General features: G+C 44.3%; 1 protein-coding gene across 1 annotated transcript; it reads left to right on the top strand.

The window, feature by feature from the left end:
- Window positions 1-4,139: 4,139 nt before the first annotated feature.
- On the top strand, window positions 4,140-22,184 carry LOC118384491 (116 kDa U5 small nuclear ribonucleoprotein component-like). The gene is made up of 26 exons (XM_035771078.2): window positions 4,140-4,291; window positions 4,958-5,070; window positions 5,205-5,367; window positions 5,479-5,557; window positions 5,676-5,751; window positions 5,865-5,930; window positions 6,452-6,487; window positions 6,587-6,677; window positions 6,904-6,986; window positions 7,203-7,369; window positions 7,598-7,722; window positions 12,048-12,111; window positions 12,193-12,283; window positions 14,953-15,088; window positions 15,440-15,567; window positions 15,959-16,152; window positions 16,821-17,175; window positions 17,333-17,415; window positions 17,871-17,957; window positions 18,385-18,511; window positions 19,039-19,126; window positions 19,203-19,321; window positions 19,701-19,795; window positions 19,995-20,148; window positions 21,301-21,408; window positions 21,540-22,184. Exons 2-26 carry the CDS (start codon window positions 4,969-4,971, stop codon window positions 21,633-21,635), a joined length of 2,913 nt encoding a protein of 970 aa, XP_035626971.2. The 5' UTR covers window positions 4,140-4,291; window positions 4,958-4,968; the 3' UTR covers window positions 21,636-22,184.
- The last annotated feature ends 4,225 nt before the right edge of the window (window positions 22,185-26,409 follow it).

The following is a 26,409-nucleotide window of genomic DNA, read 5'->3' as shown; positions in this document are numbered from 1 at the left end:
GCAGGCCTAGCCTATCTAGAATATATCTATGACACAAGCCTATCTAAAAGACATTATGACATTATACAGAATTTGAGAACAAGAACAGTCCAATGTTATTGTTTCACATAATGACTGTAACCACAAACTGTTTACCAAGAGCAGGCTATTAGAGAAAGCTAGTTTAACAACTTATATATCGTGATAATGGTTGCAATACATCTGCATTTGGCAAATACAGTGCCTTGCGAAAGTATTCGGCCCCCTTGAACTTTGCGACCTTTTCCCACATTTCAGGCTTCAAACATAAATATATAAAACTGTATTTTTTTGTGAAGAATCAACAACAAGTGGGACACAATCATGAAGTGGAACGACATTTATTGGATATTTCAAACTTTTTTAACAAATCAAAAACTGAAAAATTGGGCATGCAAAATTATTCAGCCCCTTTACTTTCAGTGCTGCAAACTCTCTCCAGAAGTTCAGTGAGGATCTCTGAATGATCCAATGTTGACCTAAATGACTAATAATGATAAATACAATCCACCTGTGTGGGCGGCAGCGTAGCCTAGTGGTTAGAGCGTTGGACTAGTAACCGGAAGGTTCCGAGTTCAAAACCCTGAGCTGACAAGGTACAAATCTGTTGTTCAGCCCCTGAACAGGCTGTTATCCCACTGTTCCCAGGCCGTCATTGAAAATAAGAATATGTTCTTGACTGACTTGCCTGGTTAAATAAAGGTAAAATTAAAAAATCAAGTCTCCGTATAAAATCACCTGCACTGTGATAGTCTCAGAGGTCCGTTAAAAGCGCAGAGAGCATCATGAAGAACACACCAGGCAAGTCCGAGATACTGTTGTGAAGAAGTTTAAAGCCGGATTTGGATACAAAAAGATTTCCCAAGCTTTAAACATCCCAAGGAGCACTGTGCAAGCGATAATATTGAAATGGAAGGAGTATCAGACCACTGCAAATCTACCAAGACCTGGCCGTCCCTCTAAACTTTCAGCTCATACAAGGAGAGTTCAGAGATGCAGCCAAGAGGCCCATGATCACTCTGCTGCAGAGATCTACAGCTGAGGTGGGAGACTCTGTCCATAGGACAACAATATATTGCACAAATCTGGCCTTTATGGAAGAGTGGCAAGAAGAAAGCCATTTCTTAAAGATATCCATAAAAAGTGTCTTTTAAAGTTTGCCACAAGCCACCTGGGAGACACACCAAACGTGGAAGAAGGTGCTCTGGTCAGATGAAACCAAAATTGAACTTTTTGGCAACAATGCAAAATGTTATGTTTGGCGTAAAAGCAACACCCTGAACACACCATCCCCACTGTCAAAATTGATGGGAAGATGGATGGAGCCAAATACAGGACCATTCTGGAAGAAAACCTGATGGAGTCTGCAAAAGACCTGAGACTGGGACGGAGATTTGTCTTCCAACAAGACAATGATCCAAAACATAAAGCAAAATCTACAATGGAATGGTTCAAAAATAAACATATCCAGGTGTTAGAATGGCCAAGTCAAAGTCCAGACCTGAATCCAATCGAGAATCTGTGGAAAGAACTGAAAACTGCTGTTCACAAATGCTCTCCATCCAACCTAGCAACACAGCTCATCACCCTGAACACACCATCCCCACTTTCAAACATGGTGGTGGCAGCATCATGGTTTGGGCCTGCTTTTCTTCAGCAGGGACAGGGAAGATGGTTAAAATTGATGGGAAGATGGATGGAGCCAAATACAGGACCATTCTGGAAGAAAACCTGATGGAGTCTGCAAAAGACCTGAGACTAGGACGGAGATTTGTCTTCCAACAAGACAATGATCCAAAACATAAAGCAAAATCTACAATGGAATCATTAAAAAATAAACATATCCAGGTGTTAGAATGGCCAAGTCAAAGTCCAGACCTGAATCCAATCGAGAATCTGTGGAAAGAACTGAAAACTGCTGTTCACAAATGCTCTCCATCCAACCTCACTGAGCTCGAGCTGTTTTGCAAGGAGGAATGGGAAAAAAGTTCACTCTCTCAATGTGCAAAACTGATAGAGACATACCCCAAGTGACTTACAGCTGTAATCGCAGCAAAAGGTGGCGCTACAAAGTATTAACTTCAGGGGGCTGAATAATTTTGCACGCCCAATTTTTCAGTTTTTGATTTGTTAAAAAAGTTTGAAATATCCAATAAATGTCGTTCCACTTCCTGATTGTGTCCCACTTGTTGTTGATTCTTCACAAAAAAATACAGTTTTATATCTTTATGTTTGAAGCCTGAAATGTGGGAAAAGGTCGCAAAGTTCAAGGGGGCCGAATTCTTTCGCAAGGCACTGTATATGACTGTCGGCTCCACCTTAAAGGCCCAATGCAGCCATTTTTATATCAACGTCAAATCATTTGAGTAAAAAAATAAAACACTTACAGTAATGATTTTCCAGTAAAATGGTAAAAAAGAAACAAAAATAGCTTTATAGCCAAAACCTATTTCTCAAGCATTAATTTAGCTAAGAACGTCCCGGAGTGGTTTTAGTGGGGCGGGCAAAACTGAAAACTAGCTGTTATTGGCAGACAAGTTTGGAACTCTCTTTGTCATTGGTCTATTAACTTATTTACTGCCTGGGAATGTCAACAGTGAAGCTGAAACTCCACCCATGCGAAAAACCTTCTGATTAGATGGTCCTGTGTGGATTGTATTTTCAACCAGCAACTATTAGGAAGAAGCATAACATTCACCATGTTTCCATCCAACCATTTCATGCAGATTAATTACTTGATGTATGAAAAACTCACGACCGGCCTAATGGAAACATGAAATGCCGGTACAATTTTATAAATGCTGACAGACAATTGTTTTATTTCGACATGGTGGGAACTTTCTGTGTCGGTAAAATTATTTATGCAGGAAATGGCGGTGGAAATGCCTTTATGTACAAATATTGATATAATAACCATCAAATCGAAGTCAACTTGGAGTCACGCGAGGAAATGTTGTGTGGTCCTCCCACTACGACTCAGGAAAGCTTGCAGTTTATTAGGCTACAGATTGAGCTCCCGGGTGGCGCAGCGGTCTAAGGCACAGCATCTCTGTGCAAAAGGCGTCACTACAGGCCCTGGTTCAATTTCAGGCTGAATCACAACAGGCTGGGAGTCCCATAGGGCGGCACACAATTGGCTCAGCGTCAGTCTAGGTTTGGCCGGGGTAGGCCGTCATTGTAAATAGGAATTTGTTCTTAATTGACTTGCCTAGTTAAATAAAAAATAAATCAAATAAAGATGAATAAGTTATGACAATAAATATCAAGGGTCTTATTCTTGTGACATGATGATCGATGATGGGCTGCCGTTTTACAAATACAAATAATATCACTCTTATAATAATAATCTCATAATGTAGGTAGCCTACCTTCACTGTATCTGCAAGCTGTTGGCTAGAGTGTTTGTACCAAGACCATGGTGGACATATTTGCTATATAAAGAAACAGTTTTTGTAGCAAAACCATCAGTAAAGTTGAAAATGCGATGGAAACCCATTTAACTTGTATTTTTCATTCGGTACATATGAATTTAACAGCTAATTTTATTTTGATGTGCACTATGTCATCAGGCACAGCCTTTTATCCACAAAAAGTCAGTTTGGTAGAAACACATTTCTGGTGGGAAAATGTTCATATTGTTTTATGCAGATTTTAAAATATGTGCATGAAAATCTGTCTCAAATTGTTTGGAAACTAGTAGCTGCTGATCAAATCTTTTGTACTGCTAAAATAGTTTTTACAATGTTAGTTTCATTAGCTGTTGTACAATATGACACAAAATACAGAAAACAACATTTTGAGTGCACTAGGCCTTTATAACAAACCTACAAATCCATCTAACACAAACATTGACTTTCAGTACCAAATATCTATCCTGAGTTATCTCGCTTGTCGTTCATGTCAAATATGCGCCTGTACAAAAAAAATAGAGCCCAGGCAAGAGACTTCGCGCGCATGAACATTTTCTTCCAAATATATTAGCAAATACAATATCTGTGGACTGTACATGTTATATACATTTCATAAAACAAATAACCATAGATATATTATTTGAATATCATTATTTTTAATGCATTGTACTTTAATAAAATATACAATCAGGCAATATGAAGATAGTCTACATTTGTGCATCACCTACGCTCGACGTCCGTTTGCATTGAGGGGTCCTACATGTGCATGGTTTGGAAACAGAAGAGAAAACATTGTGAATAGTTAAAATAATTAGGAACATAGTGATACAAATTTGAAACTACCGCTGTTTTTGAACATCAAGGTAACGTTATGTGTTTTTGTGCTGATATATTCTCCAGAACAAGCTTGCTACTTTATTGTAGAAAATCGAAACATCATCAACGGCAACACAGCCTGTCCGTTGGTTAGGGATGCCATTCATTCCCTATATAACTGCTATCTGCTAACTAGCTAGCTAAGAGATTACTGTAGCTACTAAATATCTGTATTACAAATTTGCACATTTCAGGCCTTTTTAAAGTGAACCATTGTCTTTGAGGTGTGAGTTTGATGGGTTTCTTTTCATGATTTTCTAAACTTACTCGCCAATGCATGTAGTATCGTGTGTGTGTGTGTGTGTGTGTGTGCGCGCGCGCGCGCATCTGAAACGTTGTACATGAACATCTGAACCAGTAACACAGCTAACTAATTGCAGAGTTAAAGTAGACAACATTCATTGGTTTGTAGAAGGTACACTTTGCAGAAGGCTAAATCATGTGCGTGGGTGTGATGCAGTTTTATAATAATAATAATAATATAATATATGCCATTTAGCAGACGCTTTTATCCAAAGCGACTTACAGTCATGTGTGCATACATTCTACGTATGGGTGGTCCCGGGAATCGAACCCACTACCCTGGCGTTACAAGCGCCATGCTCTACCAACTGAGCTACAGAAGGAATCCATTATGTTTTCCTCTTACTCAGTCCCTTTCACAATGGAGACGGATCTGTATGACGAGTTTGGGAACTACATTGGTCCAGAACTAGACTCTGACGAGGATGATGATCTGGAGACAGACGACAGAGATGCGGATGAGGTTTGTTTACTGAAATCAACAGAGAGCATAGACGTTAATGCACATTACAACACATTCTAACAAAAATGAAGTAGGGTTGTTTATAATGTCAGGTCATTTCATGACATGCTTGTGTCCCTTTCTGCTTTGTGAAGGCTGATGAGGATGAGGATGATGAGCCGGCTGATGCTGATGAAGATGTCCCAGGAATGGAGGTAGTTCTGCACGAGGATAAGAAATACTATCCTACAGCAGAGGAAGTGTACGGGCCGGAGGTGGAAACTTTAGTCCAGGAAGAGGACGCACAGCCCCTCACGGGTCAGACACCACACACACAAACACAGTTTCACTTATACACAAGCACATATATGCATTAATTCAGATATGATAGTATTAAACTTATTCCCATTTTCTCTCCATCCCCATCAGAACCCATCATCAAGCCTGTAAGGAACAAGCAGTTCACTCTGATGGAACAGGAGCTACCTTCCACTGTTTATGACATGGAGTATGTAATTGACCGTCCACAAGTTTGACTGTTGTAAACTAGACCTGCGTCTGTCTGTCTGTCTCTGTCTATACTCACCAAAGGTCCATGTTTAACCCTTACCTCTCCTCTTCTACAGGTTCCTGGCTGACCTAATGGACAGTCCCGAGCTGATCCGTAACGTCACCCTGTGTGGCCACCTGCACCACGGCAAGGTTAAAAACTCAGCAATTGACCTGCTTTAGAGCCAGACCTGGCTAAATCATGGATGTTAGTAACTAGACTGTTGGCATTATTGTGATGTAATGGATTTGTTTATTGTCTGTAGACGTGTTTCGTGGACTGCCTGATTGAACAGACACACCCAGAGATCAGGAAGAGAGATGACATGGATGTGAGTTTACGCCTCAGCTTGACTAAACTGCCCCAAACTTGCTGCTCACCTTTCATCCTAATTTGGAGAAATCCTATAATCAGAGAGGCTGCAGCCTACATACAGAGACTTGAAATCATTGGCCACTTCAATAAATGGAACACTAGTCACTTTAAATAATGTCACTTTAATAATGTTTACATATCTTGCATTACTCATCTCATATGTATATACTGTATTCTATACTATCTACTGAATCTGTCTGTCGCTCTGACATTGCCCGTCCATATATTTATATATTCTTAATTCCATTCATTTACTTAGATTTGTGTGTATTAGGTATTTGTTGTGAAATTGTTAGATATTACTTTTTAGATATTGCTTCACTGTCGGAACTAGAAGCACAAGCATTTCGCTACCCCCGCAATAACATCTGCTAAACATGTGTGTGTGTGACAAATAACATTTGATTTGAATCTGAAATGCTCTGTGTATACTGTAAATCAGCCATTAATTCACTGCATTTTTCCTTGGTATTTCAGCTCCGTTACACAGATATCCTGTTCACTGAACAGGAGGTACGTTTTTATTGTATTCAGAGCTATGACAAGTTCTTGCAGAATTGTTTATTACCCATATAAGTGCGTTGTGCTGACTCCTATTTGGTGCCTCCACAGCGAGGGGTTGGTATCAAGAGCACCCCTGTCACAATGGTTCTTCCAGACTCCAGAGGCAAATCCTTCCTCTTCAACATCATGGACACACCAGGTATGCAAATCAACATAAAATCCAATGTTATTGGTCACATACACATATTTAGCAGATGTTATTACGGGTGTAGCGAAATGCTTGTGTTCCTAGGAAACGTAGGGGAGATTAAAAGAGTAATCAAGGGCGGTTGATTGATATAATTTACCGCCTCACTGTGTGTGATGTTGGGTTGGCTGCTTTAGAAAGGCAGAGTGGGACCTCATACCCTTTGTCGTCCCTGCAGGCCACGTCAACTTTTCGGATGAGGTGACATCAGGCATCCGACTCTCCGACGGCATCGTGCTTTTCATCGACGCAGCAGAAGGGGTGGGTGCTCTTACTTTTTTTTTATTTTTAGCTCAAATCCCCACTCACATCAGAGAGATTCACTATCTTGTCTCACTTCTCTTATCAGACTTTGCTTCGGTGTTTGGCCTAAAGACGCAGGCTTTTGTGTTTCCACCTCTGAGGCCTGGCCCCAGAAAGTAAACTGTACCATTTCTCCCCTAACCCAGGCCTCTCTGCCCCTCTGTGTGTCTTTAGGTGATGTTAAACACAGAGCGTCTGATCAAGCACGCAGTCCAGGAGCGTCTGGCCATCACCATCTGCATCAATAAGGTGGACCGCCTCATCGTGGAGCTCAAGCTGCCCCCTACAGACGCCTACTACAAACTACGCCACATAGTGGACGAGGTCAACGCCATGCTCAGGTACTGACGTGGGGAGGGCCTGGTAACCATGGCTACGGGGCTGACACGGGTGTGGAGGAAAGGAAATATCAACTTTTTTCAGATGAGATTACTACGAGTAGCAAACAGAAGATTCCATTGCAGAGTGAAACCATGAATGTGAAAACTACTAGCATTGAGATTAGCCTGTTGTATTATAGTGTCTGGTGTGTGTCATTGACTGTGGCTCCGCTCTCCCCTTTCCCTCAGCACCTACTCTACAGATGAGAACCTGGTGGTGTCTCCTCTCCTGGGGAACGTGTGTTTCGCCAGCTCTCAGTACTGTGTTTGCTTCACCCTGGGCTCCTTCGCAAAGATCTACTCCGACACCTACGGTGAGACGACCCTCATTGTAAATGAGAATTTGTTTTTAACCGACTTTCCTAGTTAAATCAAGGTTACACACACACCACACCGACCAAACAATTATTTTGTTGGCGTTTACATATGTCCCCGTTACCAGTGGAACATAATCAAAACCTATTTCTTTCACTTACTTGCTGTGCTGTTTCGTTGTTAATTTCTTCAGTCGTTTCATTCTCAACCAGGATTTCTATGTAATGTCGTTTGGGTCTTTGCGTGTCTAAAAAGATGTCTTGCGCACCTACAGTGCTGGTCATAAAATTTTAAAAAGCCAGCTCATGGATGCAAACAATGTTCTTCCCCAGAAATATAGGAAAACAACATCTGTTTCAGTAGCTTTAGTTAGCTAGGTGTCATCTAAAACAACCCTAATTTATAAGACAGTCTTATTTGATTAATGGTGGTCGGACCCATCTACATTGGGGCAAAAAAGTATTTAGTCAGCCACCAATTATGCAAGTTCTCCCACTTAAAAAGATGAGAGGCCTGTAATTTTCATCATAGGTACACTTCAACTATGACAGACAAAATGAGGAAGAATTATGGTGGAAAATAAGTATTTGGTCAATAACAATAACAAAAGTTTATCTCAATACTTTGTCATTGCCAACAAAGGGTATATAACAGAGGTCAAACGTTTTCTGTAAGTCTTCACAAGGTTTTCACGCACTGTTGCTGGTATTTTGGCCCATTCCTTCATGCAGATCTCCTCAAGAGCAGTGCTGTTGCTGGGCAACACGGACGTTCAACTCCCTCCAAAGATTTTCTATGGGGTTGAGATCTGGAGACTGGCTAGGCCACTCCAAGACCTTGAAATGCTTCTTACGAAGCCACTCCTTCGTTGCCCGTGCGGTGTGTTTGGGATCATTGTCATGCTGAAAGACCCAGCCACATTTCATCTTCAATGCCCTTGCTGATGGAAGGAGGTTTTCACTCAAAATCTCACGATACATGGCCCCATTCATTCTTTCCTTTACACGGATCAGTCGTCCTGGTCCCTTTGCAGAAAAACAGCACTAAAACATGATGTTTCCACCCCCATGCTTCACAGTAGGTATGATGTTCTTTGGATGCAACTCAGCATCATTTGTCCTCCAAACACGACGAGTTGAGTTTTTACTAAAAAGTTATATTTTGGTTTCATCTGACCATATGACATTCTCCCAATCTTCTTCTGGATCATCCAAATGCTCTCTAGCAAACTTCAGACGGGCCTGGACACGTCTGGCACTGCAGGATTTGAGTCCCTGGCGGCGTAGTGTGTTACTGATGGTAGGCTTTGTTACTTTGGTCCCAGCTCTCTGCAGATCATTCACTAGGTCCCCCCGTGTGGTTCTGGGATTTTTGCTCACCGTTCTTGTGATCATTTTAACCCCACAGGGTGAGATCTTGCGTGGAGCCCCAGATCGAGGGAGATAATCAGTGTCTTGTATGTCTTCCATTTCCTAATAATTGCTTCCACAGTTGATTACTTCAAACCAAGCTGCTTACCTATTGCAGATTCAGTCTTCCCAGCCTGGTGCAGGTCTACAATTTTGTTTCTGGTGTCCTTTGACAGCTCTTTGATCTTGGCCATAGTGTAGTTTGGAGTGTGACTGTTTGAGGTTGTGGACAGGTGTCTTTTTATACTGATAACAAGTTCAAACAGATGCCATTAATACAGGTAACGAGTGGAGGACAGAGGAGCTTCTTAAAGAAGAAGTTGCAGGTCTGTGAGAGCCAGAAATCTTGCTTGTTTGTAGGTGACCAAATACTTATTTTCCACCATAATTTGCAAATAAATTCATTAAAAATCCTACAATGGGATTTTCTGGATTTATTTTTACAGGCCTCTCATCTTTTTAAGTGGGAGAACATGCACAATTGGTGGCTGACTAAATACTTTTTTGCCCCGCTGTATGTGAAACTAGCCACATTAAGAATTAGCCACAATAGTGGACTTTGCATTTAGCCTTCAAAATAAAAGTATGGCATAATTGTACTATTTGTATTCATTTGTGTCACTGTCAATGACATACTTTTATTTTGAAGGCAAACCGCAAATTCCACTATTGTGCCTAATCCTTATTGTGGCTAGCTTCACAACCCGGTCTGGTCGAGCATCACTAGCCAGATGAAGCTAGCTGGCTACTTATAACGTTAGCTATGGGCAACAGTGTTAAGAAGCTGGCTAGCTAACTGAAGTTCAATTTCAGTAGGTGAACAACAAGTAGCAACCTAGCTAATACTTCCTCACAAGGATTCCTAAATCATTGCTAAGAATAATGAAAATGACTGCAGTTTCTGCTGGTCATTGTTTTCAGGCTGGTTGTATTGGTGCTAGCTAGGCACCAAGCTAAAGCTAGCTACCTCAGAAATTGCGGTCGAACAAATTATGCTCTATTACCAACGCTCTATTGTAAACACATCGTGCGGGGCTGGTGTTTGCTTGTTTGCAAACTTTTTTATACAGCTTTGACAGTGCTTACTTTATCTGTTTTGACCCAAATGTCATTCCATAGTATGTATGTCATGAAGCTAATAGCAGTACTACTGGGTAACTCTGGTAGGGAAACATCTGAAAAATAGCGCACTTGGTAGTGTGCACCGGTGCTCAACCAGTCAGCTCAAGCCAGCTTCACCTACGACAGAGAACGGTTGATTGTCAAGGGCAATGAATTCCATTATGGGCAGACATTGTGGGCTAGGTTAGGAATTCTGTGTAGCGCAAAATTTTACGTGCCGTCATTACGTTATGTACCTACGTTATATACAGTTGAAGTCGGACGTTTACATACACTTAGGTTGGAGTCATTAAAACTCGTTTTTCAACCACTCCACAAATTTCTTGTTAACAAACGATAGTTTTGCCAAGTCAGTTGTGTCATGCACAAAGTAGATGTCCTAAGTCATTTTTCTAACAATTGTTTACAGACAGATTATTTCGCTTATAATTCACTGTATCACAATTCCAGTGGGACAGAAGTTTACATACACTAAGTTGACTGTGCCTTTAAACAGCTAGGAAAATTACAGAAAATTACATCATGGCTTTAGAAGCTTCTGATAGGTTAATTGACATAATCTGAGTCAATTGGAGGTGTACCTGTGGATGTATTTCAAGGCCTACCTTCAAACTAAGTTCCTCATTGCTTGACATCATGGGAAAATCAAAAGAAATCAGCCAAGGCCTCAGAGAAAAAAAATTGTAGACCTCCACAAGTCTGGTTCATCCTTGGGACAAATTCCAAACGCCTGAATGTACCACGTTCATCTTTACAAACAATAGTACGCAAGTATAAACACCATGGGACCACGCAGCCGTCATACCACTCAGAACGTCAGGAAGGAGACGTTCTGTCTTATGCCGTTATCTTTGGAGGTAAAATGGGGAGATTTGCAAGCCGAAGAACACCATCCCAACCGTGAAGCCCGAGGGTGGCAGCATCATGTTGTGGGGGTGCTTTGCTGCAGGGGGGACTGGTGCACTTCACAAAATAAATGGCATCATGAGGGAGGAAAATTATGTGGGTATATTGAAGCAACATCTCAAGACATCAGTCAGGAAGTTAAAGCTTGGTCGCAAATGGGTCTTCCAAATGGACAATGACCCCAAGCATACTTCAAAAGTTGTGGCAAAATGGCTTAAGGCTAACAAAGTCAAGGTATTGGAGTGGCCATCACAACGCCCTGACCTCAATCCCATAGAATATTTGTCGGCAGAACTGAAAAAGCGTGTGCAAGCAAGGAGGCCTACAAACCTGACTCAGTTACACCAGCTCTGTCAGGAGAAATGGGCCACAATTCACCTAACTTATTGTGGGAAACTTGTGGAAGGCTACCCAAAACGTTTGACCCAAGTTAAACAATTTAAAGGCAATGCTGCAAAATTCTAATTGAGTGTATGTTAACTTCTGACCCACTGGCAATGTGGTGATAGAAATGAAAGCTGAAATAAATAATAATCTCTACTATTATTCTGACATTTCACATCCTTAAAACAAAGTGTTGATCCTAACTGACCTAAGACAGGGAATTTTTACCAGGATTAAATGTCAGAAATGGTGAAAAACTGAGTTTAAATGTATTTGGCCAAGGTGTATGTAAACTTCCGACTTCAACTGTAGGTATGTATGGCAGCTTTGACACTGGTTTTTAACATCGGCGTTAACTAGACATCAGGCCGGTACCGATGTTGGCATTTTTAGCTAATATTGTCCGAATCTGATATGTTCACCGATATATCGTGCATCCCTAGTTTTAACCCTACGAATAACTGTTAAAAATGAACTGTTAACCCTTCTCTCTGGTGTTGCAGGTGACATCAACTACACAGAGTTTGCCAAGAGGCTGTGGGGAGACATTTATTTCAACCCCAAAACGTAAGTGGTTTTCATTTAGTGTCATTTAGACTTTTTGTCTGTAATGCACGCCGATAACCCTGTTTTGTCTTCTCTCCTCAGGCGCAGGTTCACTAAGAAAGCCCCCACCAGTAACTCCCAGCGTAGCTTTGTGGAGTTTATATTGGAACCTCTGTACAAGATCCTATCTCAGGTAAGACCCCTCTAATACAATCATCTCCTAGAAAACAAATCTTATACGCTACATGCTAGGGTTGCAAAGGGTCGGACACTTTCTGGGAAATTTTCGGAATTTTTCCATGGTTAAATTCAGCAAAATATTTACTTATAACAGTGAATCTTTTTTTTGTGGGATACACATCAGGCAATTCTAGGTCTTGTAGCATATTTTGATTAAACTATCCCCAATTCACTGGAATTGCAACCCTCTGCCTGCACGGTGCAGTCTTCCATCACATGTACAGTGCACTCTTCCATCACATGTACAGCTGATTCTCAAGATCTTGCACACTAATGAGATGCTATTGAGCCCACACTACTACACTGTGTGAGCCAAGGACTACAAGCTTTCTGGTAAGTTTTGATTACAATTCTGGGTGGGGTGAATATATTTTATATCCCATACATGATTTTTTGTTAACAAGTAAATGGTAGCCAACAGCAAAGTGTGTTTAAATCATTTCTAACTTGATAACAATTTCTGCTAGTTAGCTTATGCTACCGTGTGGGTGCTAACTGAGTGTTAATTCACCTGACATGTTTCCATACATGTTTCATTTTAAAACATTTATCTTACAAAGGAGTTGTTTAATCTAACTGCTTAACTATTTATCTGTACATGGAATTGTGTGTGTGTGTATATATATATATATATATATATATATATATATATATATATATATATATATATATATATATATATAAATCTTTTTTTACTCCTTTTTTCTAATCTTTACAGGAAAATACCACAGGCATTATCTAATATTTGGAGACATTTCCCTGCAGCTAATGTAGAAGGAAAAGCTGTGCACATTTGCAAACTGTGTCAAATCATATGTGAAGAATGTAACAAAGATGCAGAATCATCTGGCCAAGTGCATAAAGTTCCCTCAGGAGCTCACAAGTAACCTCTGACAAAAGTCCCTCTACTTCTATTTGATGTGAACATGATGAATCAGACACCTTATCGATAGCAACAGCTCATGATCCTCCTGGAATCCAAAGTTTTTTTTGACTCAATGGAGGAACGTAGTCAGAGAAATGCTGATGAATGTCTTGCTCGAGCTGTGTATGCAACTGGTTCACCTCTGATGCTCACAGGCAATGTGTATTGGAAGAGATTTCTGAATGTTCTTTGCTCAGCATACACCCCTCCAACCAGACATGTTTTATCTACTCATTTGCTGGATGCAGAGTTCAACAGAGTTGGTCTAAAGTGGAGGAGTCCTACCCTCACATCACACCCATTGGCTGTGCTGCTCATGCATTGAATCTGCTCAAGGACATCATGGCACTGAAAAACACTCAAGAGATCCAAGGAAATGGTTAGGTATGTCAAGGGTCATCAAGTTATAGCAGCAATCTACCTCTCCAAGCAAAGTGATAAGAATAAGAGCACTACATTGAAGCTGCCCAGCAACACCCGTTAGGGTGGTGTTGTCATCATGTTTGACAGTCTCCTGGAGGGCAAGGAGTCTCTCCAAGAAATGGCTATATCACAGTTGGCCGATATGGACACCCCCATCAAGAGGATCCTCCTGGATGATGTATTTTGGGAGAGCAGCCTGAAACTCCTGAAACCTATAGCAGTAGCCATTGCATAGATTGAGGGAGATCGACTGGTGTTCAGACTCTGCTTGCAGATGTAAGATAATTAATACGTACTGCCCTGCCCACTTCACTGTTGCTCCAAGCAGAGGAAACTGCAGTCTGAAATACATCAAAAAGCATGAAGACTTCTGCCTGAAGCCCATACATGCCGCAGCGTACATATTGGACCCCAAGTATGCTGGCAAGAGCATCCTGTCTGGTGCAGAGATCAACAAGACCTATGGTGTCATCAGTACCATGTCTCACCACATTGGCCTGGATGAGGGCAAGGTTCTTGGCAGTCTGGCGAAGTACACTTCCAAGCAAGGGCTTTTTGTGGATTTGTGGATCTGAGGCTCTTTCCCCTGTTGCCTCATCATCCCAGCAACATCAACTGCCTCAGAGTGCAACTGGTCCTTGTTTGGGATCATTTTACAGATGTATGTTGAAAATGTTTTTGGGACATTCGATGGATCATTCAATATTCCCTTTTGTTGTTCAGTGAAATCCTCCCATGTGAAGAGTCAACTCATTAATTAAAGTTCAATTCATAACTAAATTGTTTGTTTTATTTCTATTGGAAGGATTTAATCATTTGAAATTATGTCTACTTCTGATAAGGTAAAATGTTTATGTATCTGTCTCCATATGATATGGTAAATATATCCAATGCAAAACAATCTACATTTAAATGGTATTAATATTAATTTGCATATATTTCCATTAATTCCCACAAAGTTTCCACCTCCTGAATTTTCCCCAAAATGTGCAACTACATGCACAGATGATTTCTTTAGTGTAGACATGTCTGTTCCCTCAAACACTATCCCTGTGAGTAATAAAAAGAAAAGGGGATTGCGTCTCCCATAAAAGACCGCAACAGTTTTTTCAGTTCACGGTGCTCTTCACGGCCATTCATGGGAGATTCCGTCACATTTTCTTGTTTGGACTCCATGACTTGACCTGGATGACCACCCCATTCCATAGAAGTCTTTAAGTAGCGCTAGCATGTCTGAAAAGTAAACTTCCCCCTTCTCTCTCTTTCCCTCCCAGGTGGTGGGTGACTGTGACACGTCTCTGCCTCGGGTGCTGGATGAGTTGGGGATCCACCTGGTCAAAGAGGAGCTGAAGCTCAACATCAGACCTCTACTCAGGCTGGTCTGTAAGCGCTTCTTCGGAGAGTTCACTGGTACGTACGCCATCCGCCACCCCCGTTTCCTCTCTGACCTCTACTGCCTCATCTACTGCCAATAACTGTATCGTGTTTAATCTTATTCACAGAGGTCGTTTACAGTTGAGCCATGTTTATCTCCTGTCTTTAGCAAGGCCTAATTCTATTGTACGCATTCTCATTATAGGCTCTTAGTTTGCGTACACAATGACTCACTGTACGTGGTTATCGCTCACCCTCCGTGTGCTCTGGCCAGTGTATCCACCTACACTCTTGGATAATCAGTGGTATAATTGCACTCAATGTTATGTTTCTGGTGAGTGTGACAAGCATATTATTGTGATGCCGAGCATGACCTCCCTCCTGCAGGCTTTGTGGACATGTGCGTGCAGCACATCCCCTCACCACAGGGGGGTGCCAAGAACAAGATAGAGCACAGCTACACTGGAGGACTGGACTCAGACCTGGGGGAGGCCATGGCAGAATGCGACCCTGATGTGAGTGTGACGGAGTGGGGGGAAACAGGCCCTGGGGCTGGGGGCTGGGGGTGAGAAGAGGAAAGAGAGAGACGGATGGTAGTTGGTTTATAGTAGGGGGAATCTGTTTTCAGTGTTAATCAATAGCCTCATTGCAATTGGAATCGCAATTAAGCAAGCGGGTGATTTGGAATTGACTGGGAGTGAAGTGAGTTGTTAAAAAAAAATCGATCACAAACATTCCAAATGCCCTTCAGAGATCCTCTAGCCAATAATGAAGGGAGAGGCTTGAGATGTAACAAATAGTTGCTTTTGAATTCTGTTAGAAAAGGTTAATAACCTAAGTTTATTTATTTCCTCTCTCCCTGTATCCCTTCTCTATTGCCTGTTCTGTTTCCCCTCCTCCCACCAGGGTCCTCTGATGTGCCACACCACTAAGATGTACAGTACTGAGGACGGGGTGCAGTTCCACGCGTTCGGCCGGGTGCTGAGCGGTACCATCCAGGCGGGCCAGCCAGTCAAGGTGCTGGGCGAGAACTACACTCTGGAGGACGAGGAGGACTCGCAGGTCTGCACGGTGGGACGCCTCTGGATCAACGTCGCCAGGTAAGGACAGGCATTGTTAATATGCCACCTCGCGGACACATCACTTGACCTGCGTCCCAAATGGCACACTCTTCTGTACATGGTGCTCAAATTAGGACGAGAGCTGTATGGGCCCTGGTCAAAAGTAATGCGCTATATAGGGAATAGGGGGCCATTTTGGGCGAAGAATGAGTGTGTTCATTGTAACAAGTTGACGGTTATGTATTCATTAGTCTAACCCCTCTGTGTTTCCTCCCTAGTCTCTGGTCCTCAATATAATAATGATCATCATGATTTGGTGGGTGCTTCTGTAACCGATGTGAAATGGCAAGCTAGTTAGCGTAGTTAGGGCACTAGCGTTTCAATCTGTGACGTCACTCGCTCTGAGACCTTGAAGCAGTTGTTCGCCTTGCTCTGCAAGGGCCACGGCTTTTGTAGAGCGATGGGTAACTGTGCTTCGTGAGTGTCAGTTGTTGTGTGCAGAGGGTCCCTGGTTCGAGCCCAGGTAGGGGCGAGGAGAGGGACAGAAGCTATACTGTTACACTTACATTTGTCCTATCTCACATGTACGTGTGTGTGTATTATAAACAATGTTTTTTTGCATATCCTAACCCCCTAAGTGTTCAGTATGAGAAGTTGTCTTGTCATTTACCCCAGCAGTTCACACCCCTTCACGTTCTAAACCACAGGTACCAGATAGAGGTGAACCGTGTGCCTGCTGGCAACTGGGTTCTCATTGAGGGCTGTGACCAGCCCATCGTCAAGACAGCCACCATCACCGAGCCCAGAGGAAACGAGGAAGCCCAGATCTTCCGGCCGCTCAAGTTCAACACGGCGTCTGTCATCAAGATCGCTGTGGAGCCAGTCAACCCGTCAGAGCTGCCCAAGATGTTGGATGGACTGCGGAAGGTCAATAAGAGCTACCCCTCCCTCACCACCAAGGTGGAGGAGTCAGGGGAACATGTTATCCTGGGTACTGGGGAACTCTACCTGGACTGTGTCATGCACGACCTGCGGAAGATGTACTCCGAGATCGACATCAAGGTCAGTTCTCGCTCTCTCACATGTCCCTTCACCCAATTGGAACAACAAACTAATCTTCCTGTATCGGAATTGTAACATCTTAAACAAAATACCCTTCATGTCTGGTGTTATTCCTTGATTAGTTTTCCAGTACTGAATGTTTCCCTCTTTCTCCCAGGTGGCTGACCCCGTGGTGACCTTCTGTGAGACGGTAGTGGAGACGTCGTCTCTCAAGTGCTTTGCCGAGACGCCGAACAAGAAGTAAGCATCCACCATCTCCCCTGGGTCACCAGTGACCTAGCCTACAGTACACTAAACGACTAGTGTAGACTGTCTGCGTCCCAAATGTGCTCTGGTCGAAAGTAGTGCACTATATAAGGAATAGGGTGTCATATGGGACGCATTCGGTCCCATGTTGAGGTGTGAGGTTTCCTGTGCTGTGTGGATGGGTGGGAGATTGAGAGCGGTGGCTGTTTTGTCTGAATTTTATTTAACCTTTATTTAACTAGGCAAGTCAGTTTAAGAACAAATTCTTATTTACAATGACTGCCTAGGAACAGTGGGTCAACTGCCTTGTTCAGGGGCAGAACGACAGATTTGTACCTTGTCAGCTCGGGGATTCGATCTCGCAACCTTTCGGTTACTGGCCCAATACTCTAACCACTAGGCTACCTGCCGCCCCTGTGTGATTGACGGTTGTGTGTTTTGATTGACAGGAATAAGATCACCATGATTGCCGAGCCTCTGGAGAAGGGCCTGGCTGAGGACATAGAGAACGAGGTGGTGCAGATCACATGGAACAGGTACGGGACACACCTGCACACCACCTATTTCTACAGAGACCTGCTGTATCTTTCTACCTGTCCACATGTCAGTGTCTCAACCCAAACAGACACCTGTCTTTACCGTACCTTGAGGCCTATCCTATCCTGTGTGTGTGTGTGTGTGTGTGTGTGTGTGTGTGTGTGTGTGTGTGTGTGTGTGTGTGTGTGTGTGTGTGTGTGTGTGTGGAAGTGTACAGTATCCGGCCCGCTGTGTGCTGCTCATCTGTGAACCCATCTGGGCCTGGCATTGCCAACGTGAGCCACGGTGCCAAGGCAGTGACACACTTTAACTTGACATCCCATGAAACCAACTCTATCCCCTCTGTTCCTCTTCCTGTCACCCCCACCCCACATCCCCACGGACATCACTCACTAATCCATCCTGTTGTTTAATCCACGGTTCCAGGAAGAAGCTGGGAGAGTTTTTCCAGACCAAGTATGACTGGGATCTGCTGGCTGCCAGGTCTATCTGGGCCTTTGGGCCCGACACCACCGGGCCTAACATCCTGGTAGATGACACCCTGCCTTCTGAGGTGAGACCAGGGCTCTGTGGATGGGCTAGGGGTGGTGTGGAGGGCTGGTGGTCTTTGAGTCAGCCTGGGCTGAGGTGAGTTGGGCAGGCTAGGGCTCTGGGGTCATGCTGGGCTACTTTGGGGTCAGCCTGTCTGTCTCTTGGCCTAACTGTAAACAGACTGTGTGTGAATTGTGAGTGCGTGTTGGAGTGATTTAGGATGACTGCTGTCTAGCAGATGTGTGAAAATGCATCGATGGATGTGTCAGTGAGTTGGCCCTCTGTCGACACCGGTGTGATCATGGGGGCATTGACCCATTGAGTGGCCTGTCATCGGGCACAACAACATCGGTCGTGGGTTAGTGTTATGCCACCTGGAAGACGAGGAAATATTATGATCAATGAGAACAATCAATCTCTCCATATTGATCTTTGATTATGACACTTGGGTGTAATGAAGGCAATTTTGTGTCCACCTGTATTCAGACGTGCGTAGCTTGGCACGAGGCATATGTCTCCAGGTAGTTGACGGTGTGTCGTTGTGTGCAGGTGGACAAGGCTCTGCTGGGCTCGGTTAAGGACAGCATCATCCAGGGCTTCCAGTGGGGCACCAGGGAGGGGCCTCTGTGTGACGAACGTAAGTGTCTTGCCACTCTTTATCACTCACTCACTCACTCACGCAATCGCCTAACTGCTGTATGTCCCCTCCCTAGCTATCAGAAACGTGAAGTTTAAGATCCTGGATGCGGTCATAGCGCAGGAGCCTCTACACAGAGGAGGAGGACAGGTCATCCCCACAGCCAGGAGAGTGGTGTACTCTGCCTTCCTCATGGTGAGATCGTCCCTCTCTCTCTCTCTACCTCCCTCCCTCACCCTCTCCTTCCATCTTTCATTAACTCTCGCTCCCTCTCTTGCTTCCTATCCTTTTTCTCCTGAGTTACATGACCTTGATTTAAAGTGCTGGTTTCTTCTGACTTGCTCTTGTTTGTACTGAGGTGTGATGGCCTCCCTCTTTCAAGGGTGTCTCCTTTTTTCCCCTTTTTTCTTTTGGTTCCTTGCATCCCTCCATCATTGCCTGCCTCTCGGGCTTCTCTCCTCTGACTTTCTCCACTGTTCTTTCCTCCCCTGCCCTCTTATCTTCTCTGGCTCTCCCTCCTGCCCTCCTCTCCTCTGGTTCTTCTAATGGCTGTTCCAATTACTGTCCCTCGCAGGCCACCCCCAGGTTGATGGAGCCCTATTACTTTGTCGAGGTCCAGGCCCCAGCTGACTGTGTGTCTGCTGTGTACACAGTACTGGCCAGACGGAGGTGAGGTCCGCAAACCACTAAATAACGATGTCTCCTCTGTACCATCCCAATTACCCCACCCATAACTTCTTGACTGACCTTTTTAAACCTTCATCTGGAAAGTTGAACGTGGAAATATTGTGCTGATTGCTCAAATGTGGTGGTTTTGTTATTGTCGTTGTTACAATTCTATCTGCTGTGTTTTTGTGTTGTGCTCCAGAGGTCATGTGACCCAGGACGCCCCCATCCCCGGGTCTCCCCTCTACACCATCAAGGCCTTCATCCCAGCCATTGACTCGTTTGGCTTCGAGACTGACCTGAGAACACACACACAGGGCCAGGCTTTCTCCCTGTCCGTCTTCCACCACTGGCAGGTGGGATCAAACGGCCGGACACACACACACACACACACACACACACACACGTGTGCCCTCTTTCTTAATGCCCACCAGCTGTGTTAATATACACATGCGCACACACACTCGGACAGAATGATGCCAGAGTCACGAACCTCGTGCTCATGCCTGCCACTCTGAGTAAATTGGTTTGGATGCTGACTAGAAGGGTGTTGAGTCAGCAGCTATTGTGTACGCTACAGTTGTCTCTGTCTTTCCCCCCCTGTGTCGTGTGTCTCTCTCTTCTCCTCTTTGCCTGTGTCAGGAAAAATGTATTTGCTCCCGTCGCCCTCATTTACCCCACAGCCTACTTCTAGTCTCTCCTCTAGTCTCCCCTCTTCTGTAAAACTAAAACGGAGGTGATTCCTCTCCGTAGCGTGACCATCACCCCCTCCCAGTGTGTGGAGAAACAGTGTGGTGTGATGGTGTTTAGCGGCCCTGCTCCATCTGTTCATTGGGCTGCAGACGCTCCATTGATTCCCCCCGTTCAATCTTTCCCCCGCAGGCCTGGGGTTTTGTTACAGCACAGTCCTAGGATTTGTCCCAAATGGCCACCCTATTCCCTATTTAGGCTAGTGCACTAATATTGACAAGGACCCATAGGGCTAAATAGGGAATATGTTGCCATTTTGGGATTGGAACGCAGCCCCACACGGAGGAGGGAGTGAGAGATTGCAGAGTTGGCGAAACAGCGCCTTGCCTGATTTGGGGCTAAGAGATTCACCCCCACCCCCCCTTCCAACAGGCATGAAAACGGGATTGAGGTGCCGGTGAAGATGATAGGTTTAAGTAATCATTTTAAAACGCCATTCTACTCTAACTAGATGTGCTAACGTTGCGGCGATGAAGAGTGTGACGGACATCCCCCTGACTCAGTGACATGGAGAACGCCGGCTGACTAGCAGAGAACAGATCACGCGTTTGAGTGGTGAAAGGTTTAGTGGTGGTGACTCTATTATAGGAGGCCTCTGCTCAGGTTTCAGCTTCTGTACATCAGTGTGTGGATCATGTGAAGCCGAAGACGAGATGGGAAATTTCTCAAACGGACCATATTGTCCTTTGCACTCATTCCCCTTTTTTTCTTTTCAACCCTCTCATGATCCCTGTTTCTACTCTCTCCTCTCCCCCCAGATTGTCCCTGGTGACCCCCTGGACAAGAGCATTGTGATCAGGCCGCTGGAGCCCCAGCCTGCCCCTCACCTGGCAAGAGAGTTCATGATCAAGACCCGCCGGCGCAAGGTACGTATGTATACTACCCCCTCCTCCCCCCCCCTTCACCATGTCTGTGAGGGGAGGTGTGCCTTAAGTATGTACTATTGACCCTGCACATCACGACCATGTGACTGACCGACTCCCTGGTTTCCATGCAGGGTCTGAGTGAGGATGTGAGCATCAGCAAGTTCTTTGACGACCCTATGTTGTTGGAGCTGGCCAAGCAGGACGTGGTGCTCAACTACCCCATGTGAGGTGTCAGGAGATGGGTAGACAACGACCGGAGTGCTACCCTCCACCACCAGCACCACACTGTATGGGGGCTATAAACCCCACTGAGGTGGGTGGACATTGTCACAGAGGGAAGCGGAGTCTGACAGTTTTGTTTCCTGCTTTCATATTGGTGATTTATGTGGACTTTGTTAACCATGTGCGGTCACTTACCCCCATCAATGACTTAAGTTAATCAATGAAGCACTGATATGGAACCCAACAGACCCTTCAATCTCCTGTTAAGACTTTGGCCACCTGTGCTCTCCTTGTAGGAGGGACTGTTATTATGATAGGATTGCATCTACAGTTGTAGGGGCTGGCGGGATAGCAACATCTCTGACACCTCTAGTCATCAGCGCAATGAGGTGTTTCCCCTCATCAATGTCTTTGTTTATTTTTTGACATGTATAAATTCCCAAATGTTTTGTAGATGGAAGATGACTTGAAAGCAGGCTTGATTTTTTTTTTATTGTGAAATTGGATATCTTGCGTCTGTTTTTGAGTAAAAAATAAATATGCTTGTGAAATCAGTTTTGTTCGAATCCATAACCAACTGAGGTAACTTTATTTTCTTCACTTCCAGGTGTTTAGTTTGGTTCACATTGAGGGCCCTTTTCGGAAGTTACTGTATATATGTCATGACCTTGATGTGTTATTGCACTGTATGTATATGGTGGTGATGTACAGCAGAAGTGGGTGTGTGCAGTGCAGAGCGCCATGTTGAAGCACAGGCGTCCGTGTGAGTGATTTGGCATGTCTGTTTTGGGAGGCTGTGTGGGCTGTGACCGATGGACAGGCCTCTGGATGGGGATAGGCAGCCACGGAAGATAGATGGCGAGACCAGGGTCACATGCACCACAAGTGTGCTGCCCTGTGCTGGAGCACAAAGCCTCAGTCTTTCTGTGATTCCTCACATTCTATCTCCTTGCCTCCTTTATTGGAGGAGAAGGTTCAGGGTCCCTCCCCTAGGACCACCTCCAATGGGTTTTGAGAAGGAGACGAGGAAAGATGAATTGAGAAAGAGCCACCGGGAAAGGTAGCAAGGTGGGAGAAAGGAGGTTAAAGAAATGGACACTGGTGGTTTTGTTTCTAACTGAGCCTCTCTCTTGGTGCTCTGATGATTAATGTAAAAGTAAGTCAAAGTTTTCCAAAGCTTTTTCCACTGACCCAACTAAAGTCTGAGTGCACAAGGAATTGGCTCCAAGATACAACATTTGGCAAAGACTCGTGACATATTTGTGTAATAGCTTAAATATAACCACTATATATGTGTTAGAAAGCAGGGCTTGATTCAGTACACTTGACTAATAATGGATTATACCCTTGTCTTGGTGACTTGGTGTATGGTTACGTCTGGCTGTCACACCTAGAGAGCTCTGACATCTCAGCTGTATGCCCATCATGATTACTAGAATGGATACGGGGATGCAGGGTGGGGGATGGGACTGGACCTGGAGGGACAAAAAAACGGTCTGGAGCAGTTTCGTGAGGACTCTGTGGGTGTGGTTTTCATTCGCGGAGACATCGGTACATTAAGACATGGAATGTTCCAGCAGGTTATTAGAAGTCCAATGCAGCTATTTTTTTTATTTATCTACATTTACATTACATTTAAGTCATTTAGCAGACGCTCTTATCCAGAGCGACTTACAAATTGGTGCATTCACCTTATGACATCCAGTGGAACAGCCACTTTACAATAGTGCATCTAAATCTTTTAAGGGGGGGGGGGGGGTGAGAAGGATTACTTTATCCTATCCTAGGTATTCCTTAAAGAGGTGGGGTTTCAGGTGTCTCCGGAAGGTGGTGATTGACTCCGCTGTCCTGGCGTCGTGGGGGTGTTTGTTCCACCATTGGGGGGCCAGAGCAGCGAACAGTTTTGACTGGGCTGAGCGGGAACTGTACTTCCTCAGTGGTAGGGAGGCGAGCAGGCCAGAGGTGGATGAACGCAGTGCCCTTGTTTGGCCTATCTAGATATCAAATCATTAAAATGGTACAAATAAGCAAATCGCTTCTTACCGAAGAGCAATTTCTCAAACAACAATTTTGTTAGGACTGTCTGGGAGGAGAACATTTTAAACCTGTTGTTATTGGCGGAGAGGTTTGGAACCCTCTTACTTATTGGCCTGTTTAACTAATTTACTAATGTCACCAGGCAGGTCAAAATTCCATCCCAACAAAAAAGGCTGGCATTTCAGCTGTTCTTTTCAAACCGCTCTTGCTCTAAAAGGGCATCATAATTTTCACAATTTCACAGTGTTATTCCAAAGTCGAAGTGTGAAATAGTTAAACACAGGGAAATAATGTTTTTGGCTGCACTGAGCCTTTAAATGCAACGTTTTATGACTTTACTTTTTGTATCTTGTACATGTTTATGGTCTGATGTAATCAGTATTGTCCGTGTCAAACATAGCAGTTACAAGAGTCTCAGTTTGTTGGTAATTAACCAAGTCCCCTACCCTCCTTCGATGGCGTCTGTTGTGACATTGTATATGATCATTTTCACTCTCCCACACTGCTGGTATGTACTGTACAGTGTGTGAATGTGTCTTTTTAACCCTCTGCAGTGGTCCTATCTCTCTCCCTACCCCGTGCTGGCTGGCGTGAGTTGTGATCGTGCGTGGCCCTGGGCAGTGGGACGGATGGCAGCGGTTCCTGCCGATCTGAATGCACGTCCCCTGAGCGCTCGCTGCAATCTGTGGACTGCTGCTAAATATAGACGAGAGACACTAGAGACCGCTCTGCTATGGCCTGGCTGAGGGCACCCTCCCCAGCAAGGCCTTCCCTCTCTTCTCTCATCTGTCTCTTTTCATCCTCCTTTTCATCTCCTCGCTCTGTCTATCTTCTCCTACACCTCTGGTTCTGTCATCTGCCTCCCCCTCTCTTTCAGTCTCACCTCTCCTCTCCATCACAAGCAGTCACATACATTCCTCTCACATCCACCCACCCCCCCGCCAGCAGAAAACATATTCATGTCTACTGTGATAAGAAATGTAATAATATATCATTGTTTACATTAGTTTGTTAGTGTGACCCAACCACAATACCCATAGACTGAGCAGAGACTGGTGGCTAAATGCTAAATATATGTCTCCCTTTATCAGCAGATGACTAGAGACTGGTAGAGAGTAGGTGGCTTGATGACAGAGCTGCATGAATACGTAGAGGTTATTTCCTAATCCTTTAACGGGGAGGAGGGTTTGTGGCTGCCCTGACCTCCCCTCCATCCTTTCCTCTCTGAATAGTCACACATGTCCTAGAGACACAGGGGGGCGCCATTGCTGCCTGGCTGGCCGGTCCGTGACAAGTGTTTGTCCGGAAAGGTCGGAATACTGAACGAACAAAGGGGAAAAGAAAAAAACGCATGACTGTGTGACTCTCTCACCCCTAGGGCACCTGAAGGACCCAAAACACTGAATCATCATCCTCCGATGATGAGAGATCACAGGATCTGTGGAGGTCAGACCACACTGCAGAACACAAGCAGCTAGGCAGGGAGAGTCGGGCTGGGGGGATGGCTGCACAGACACATGCCTGACAGAAGAAGCGAGACAGACGGGGTGGAATACATTGGACCCACATTGAAGAATTAGGCCTCAAACTTAACTAGCCTGGTTTCAGTTAGCCATGTGTTCCCTGGCTTGAGGCTTCACACAAAGGCAGATCAAGACCAGGCCCCATGTCATTTTTTTAAAAATTGTACCTTTATTTAACTAGGCAAGTCAGTTGACGGCCTAGGAACAGTGGGTCAACTGCCTTGTTCAGAGGCAGAAGGACAGATTTCTCAGTACTGAGCAGTTAGTTAGGGAATGGGATGGATGGATGGAGTGGCTATGTTCCTTTCCAGTATAGAGCAGGAGTGAGAATGTTAACGTTATTTCCAGTGAATCAAGAATGGAAGATTTGACTCTATGGGATCATGATATGGAAGGGACTCTTTTGGAACTTAATCTTCCCCTTGGGACACTGTTGTATTTGGCCTGGTGGTGGAGACTGTCAATTACACTCTGCATTATGGGTCATCCAACCGAGTGAAGTCATCAAAGTTGTATTGGGATCCCAACTTTCCTCTCTCCTCGGGCTCTTGGTGTTGAGCAGCAGCAACTGAACAGAAAAAACGAGTGTAAACCTGGCATCAGCCTCTTCTCTGGGCGCCCTCACAGGCAGAGCCCAGACCCAACCAATCCTGTCAAGCCTGTCCTGATTTGACAGGGAGCTATCACTGTGGAGAGAGGATGAGGGACTGCCACTGGTCACAGCGGGAACCCGGTTCCGTTGTCACTCTCCATTTCATTGCCACAAGGTTATCTCTAAAAAGGACTTGCATTGTTCTACCGTTGGAACTTTCCGTGTCTCTTCGCGCGCTTCTCTGTGATGGAAGAAGTAGAAAACCCGGTGTCAGCGCAACAGCTCCTTTCATAAGAAACGTAAATCTTACATCAGGCATTTTTAGGGTAAGTAGAGTCAATTCGATTTTGAATTGGCCATGAGGCAAAGTCAACATTCTATGGGCTTGTGCGTTAATAGGGAATTAGATGTGGATTAGGTTACTCTAACATTTTAACAGTTCATTTGGAGAAGAAATAGCCTACAAAATGAGGTTATCACAATATTTGCACATCTAATTCTGCAGACAGTTCAAGGTAAGGTAACTAACTTTTACACAATTTAATTTGTTCCATTGAAATGTTCCCTCCCTCTAGATATAGCTCATATATTGCAATAGTTGTTTGCTAATGCAAAGGAATTGCCTCC

The sequence above is a fragment of the Oncorhynchus keta genome, chromosome 5, assembly GCF_023373465.1.
Source record: "Oncorhynchus keta strain PuntledgeMale-10-30-2019 chromosome 5, Oket_V2, whole genome shotgun sequence".
In the NCBI taxonomy this organism is placed as follows: domain Eukaryota; kingdom Metazoa; phylum Chordata; class Actinopteri; order Salmoniformes; family Salmonidae; genus Oncorhynchus; species Oncorhynchus keta.
This window is presented reverse-complemented; position numbering and strand designations above follow the sequence as displayed.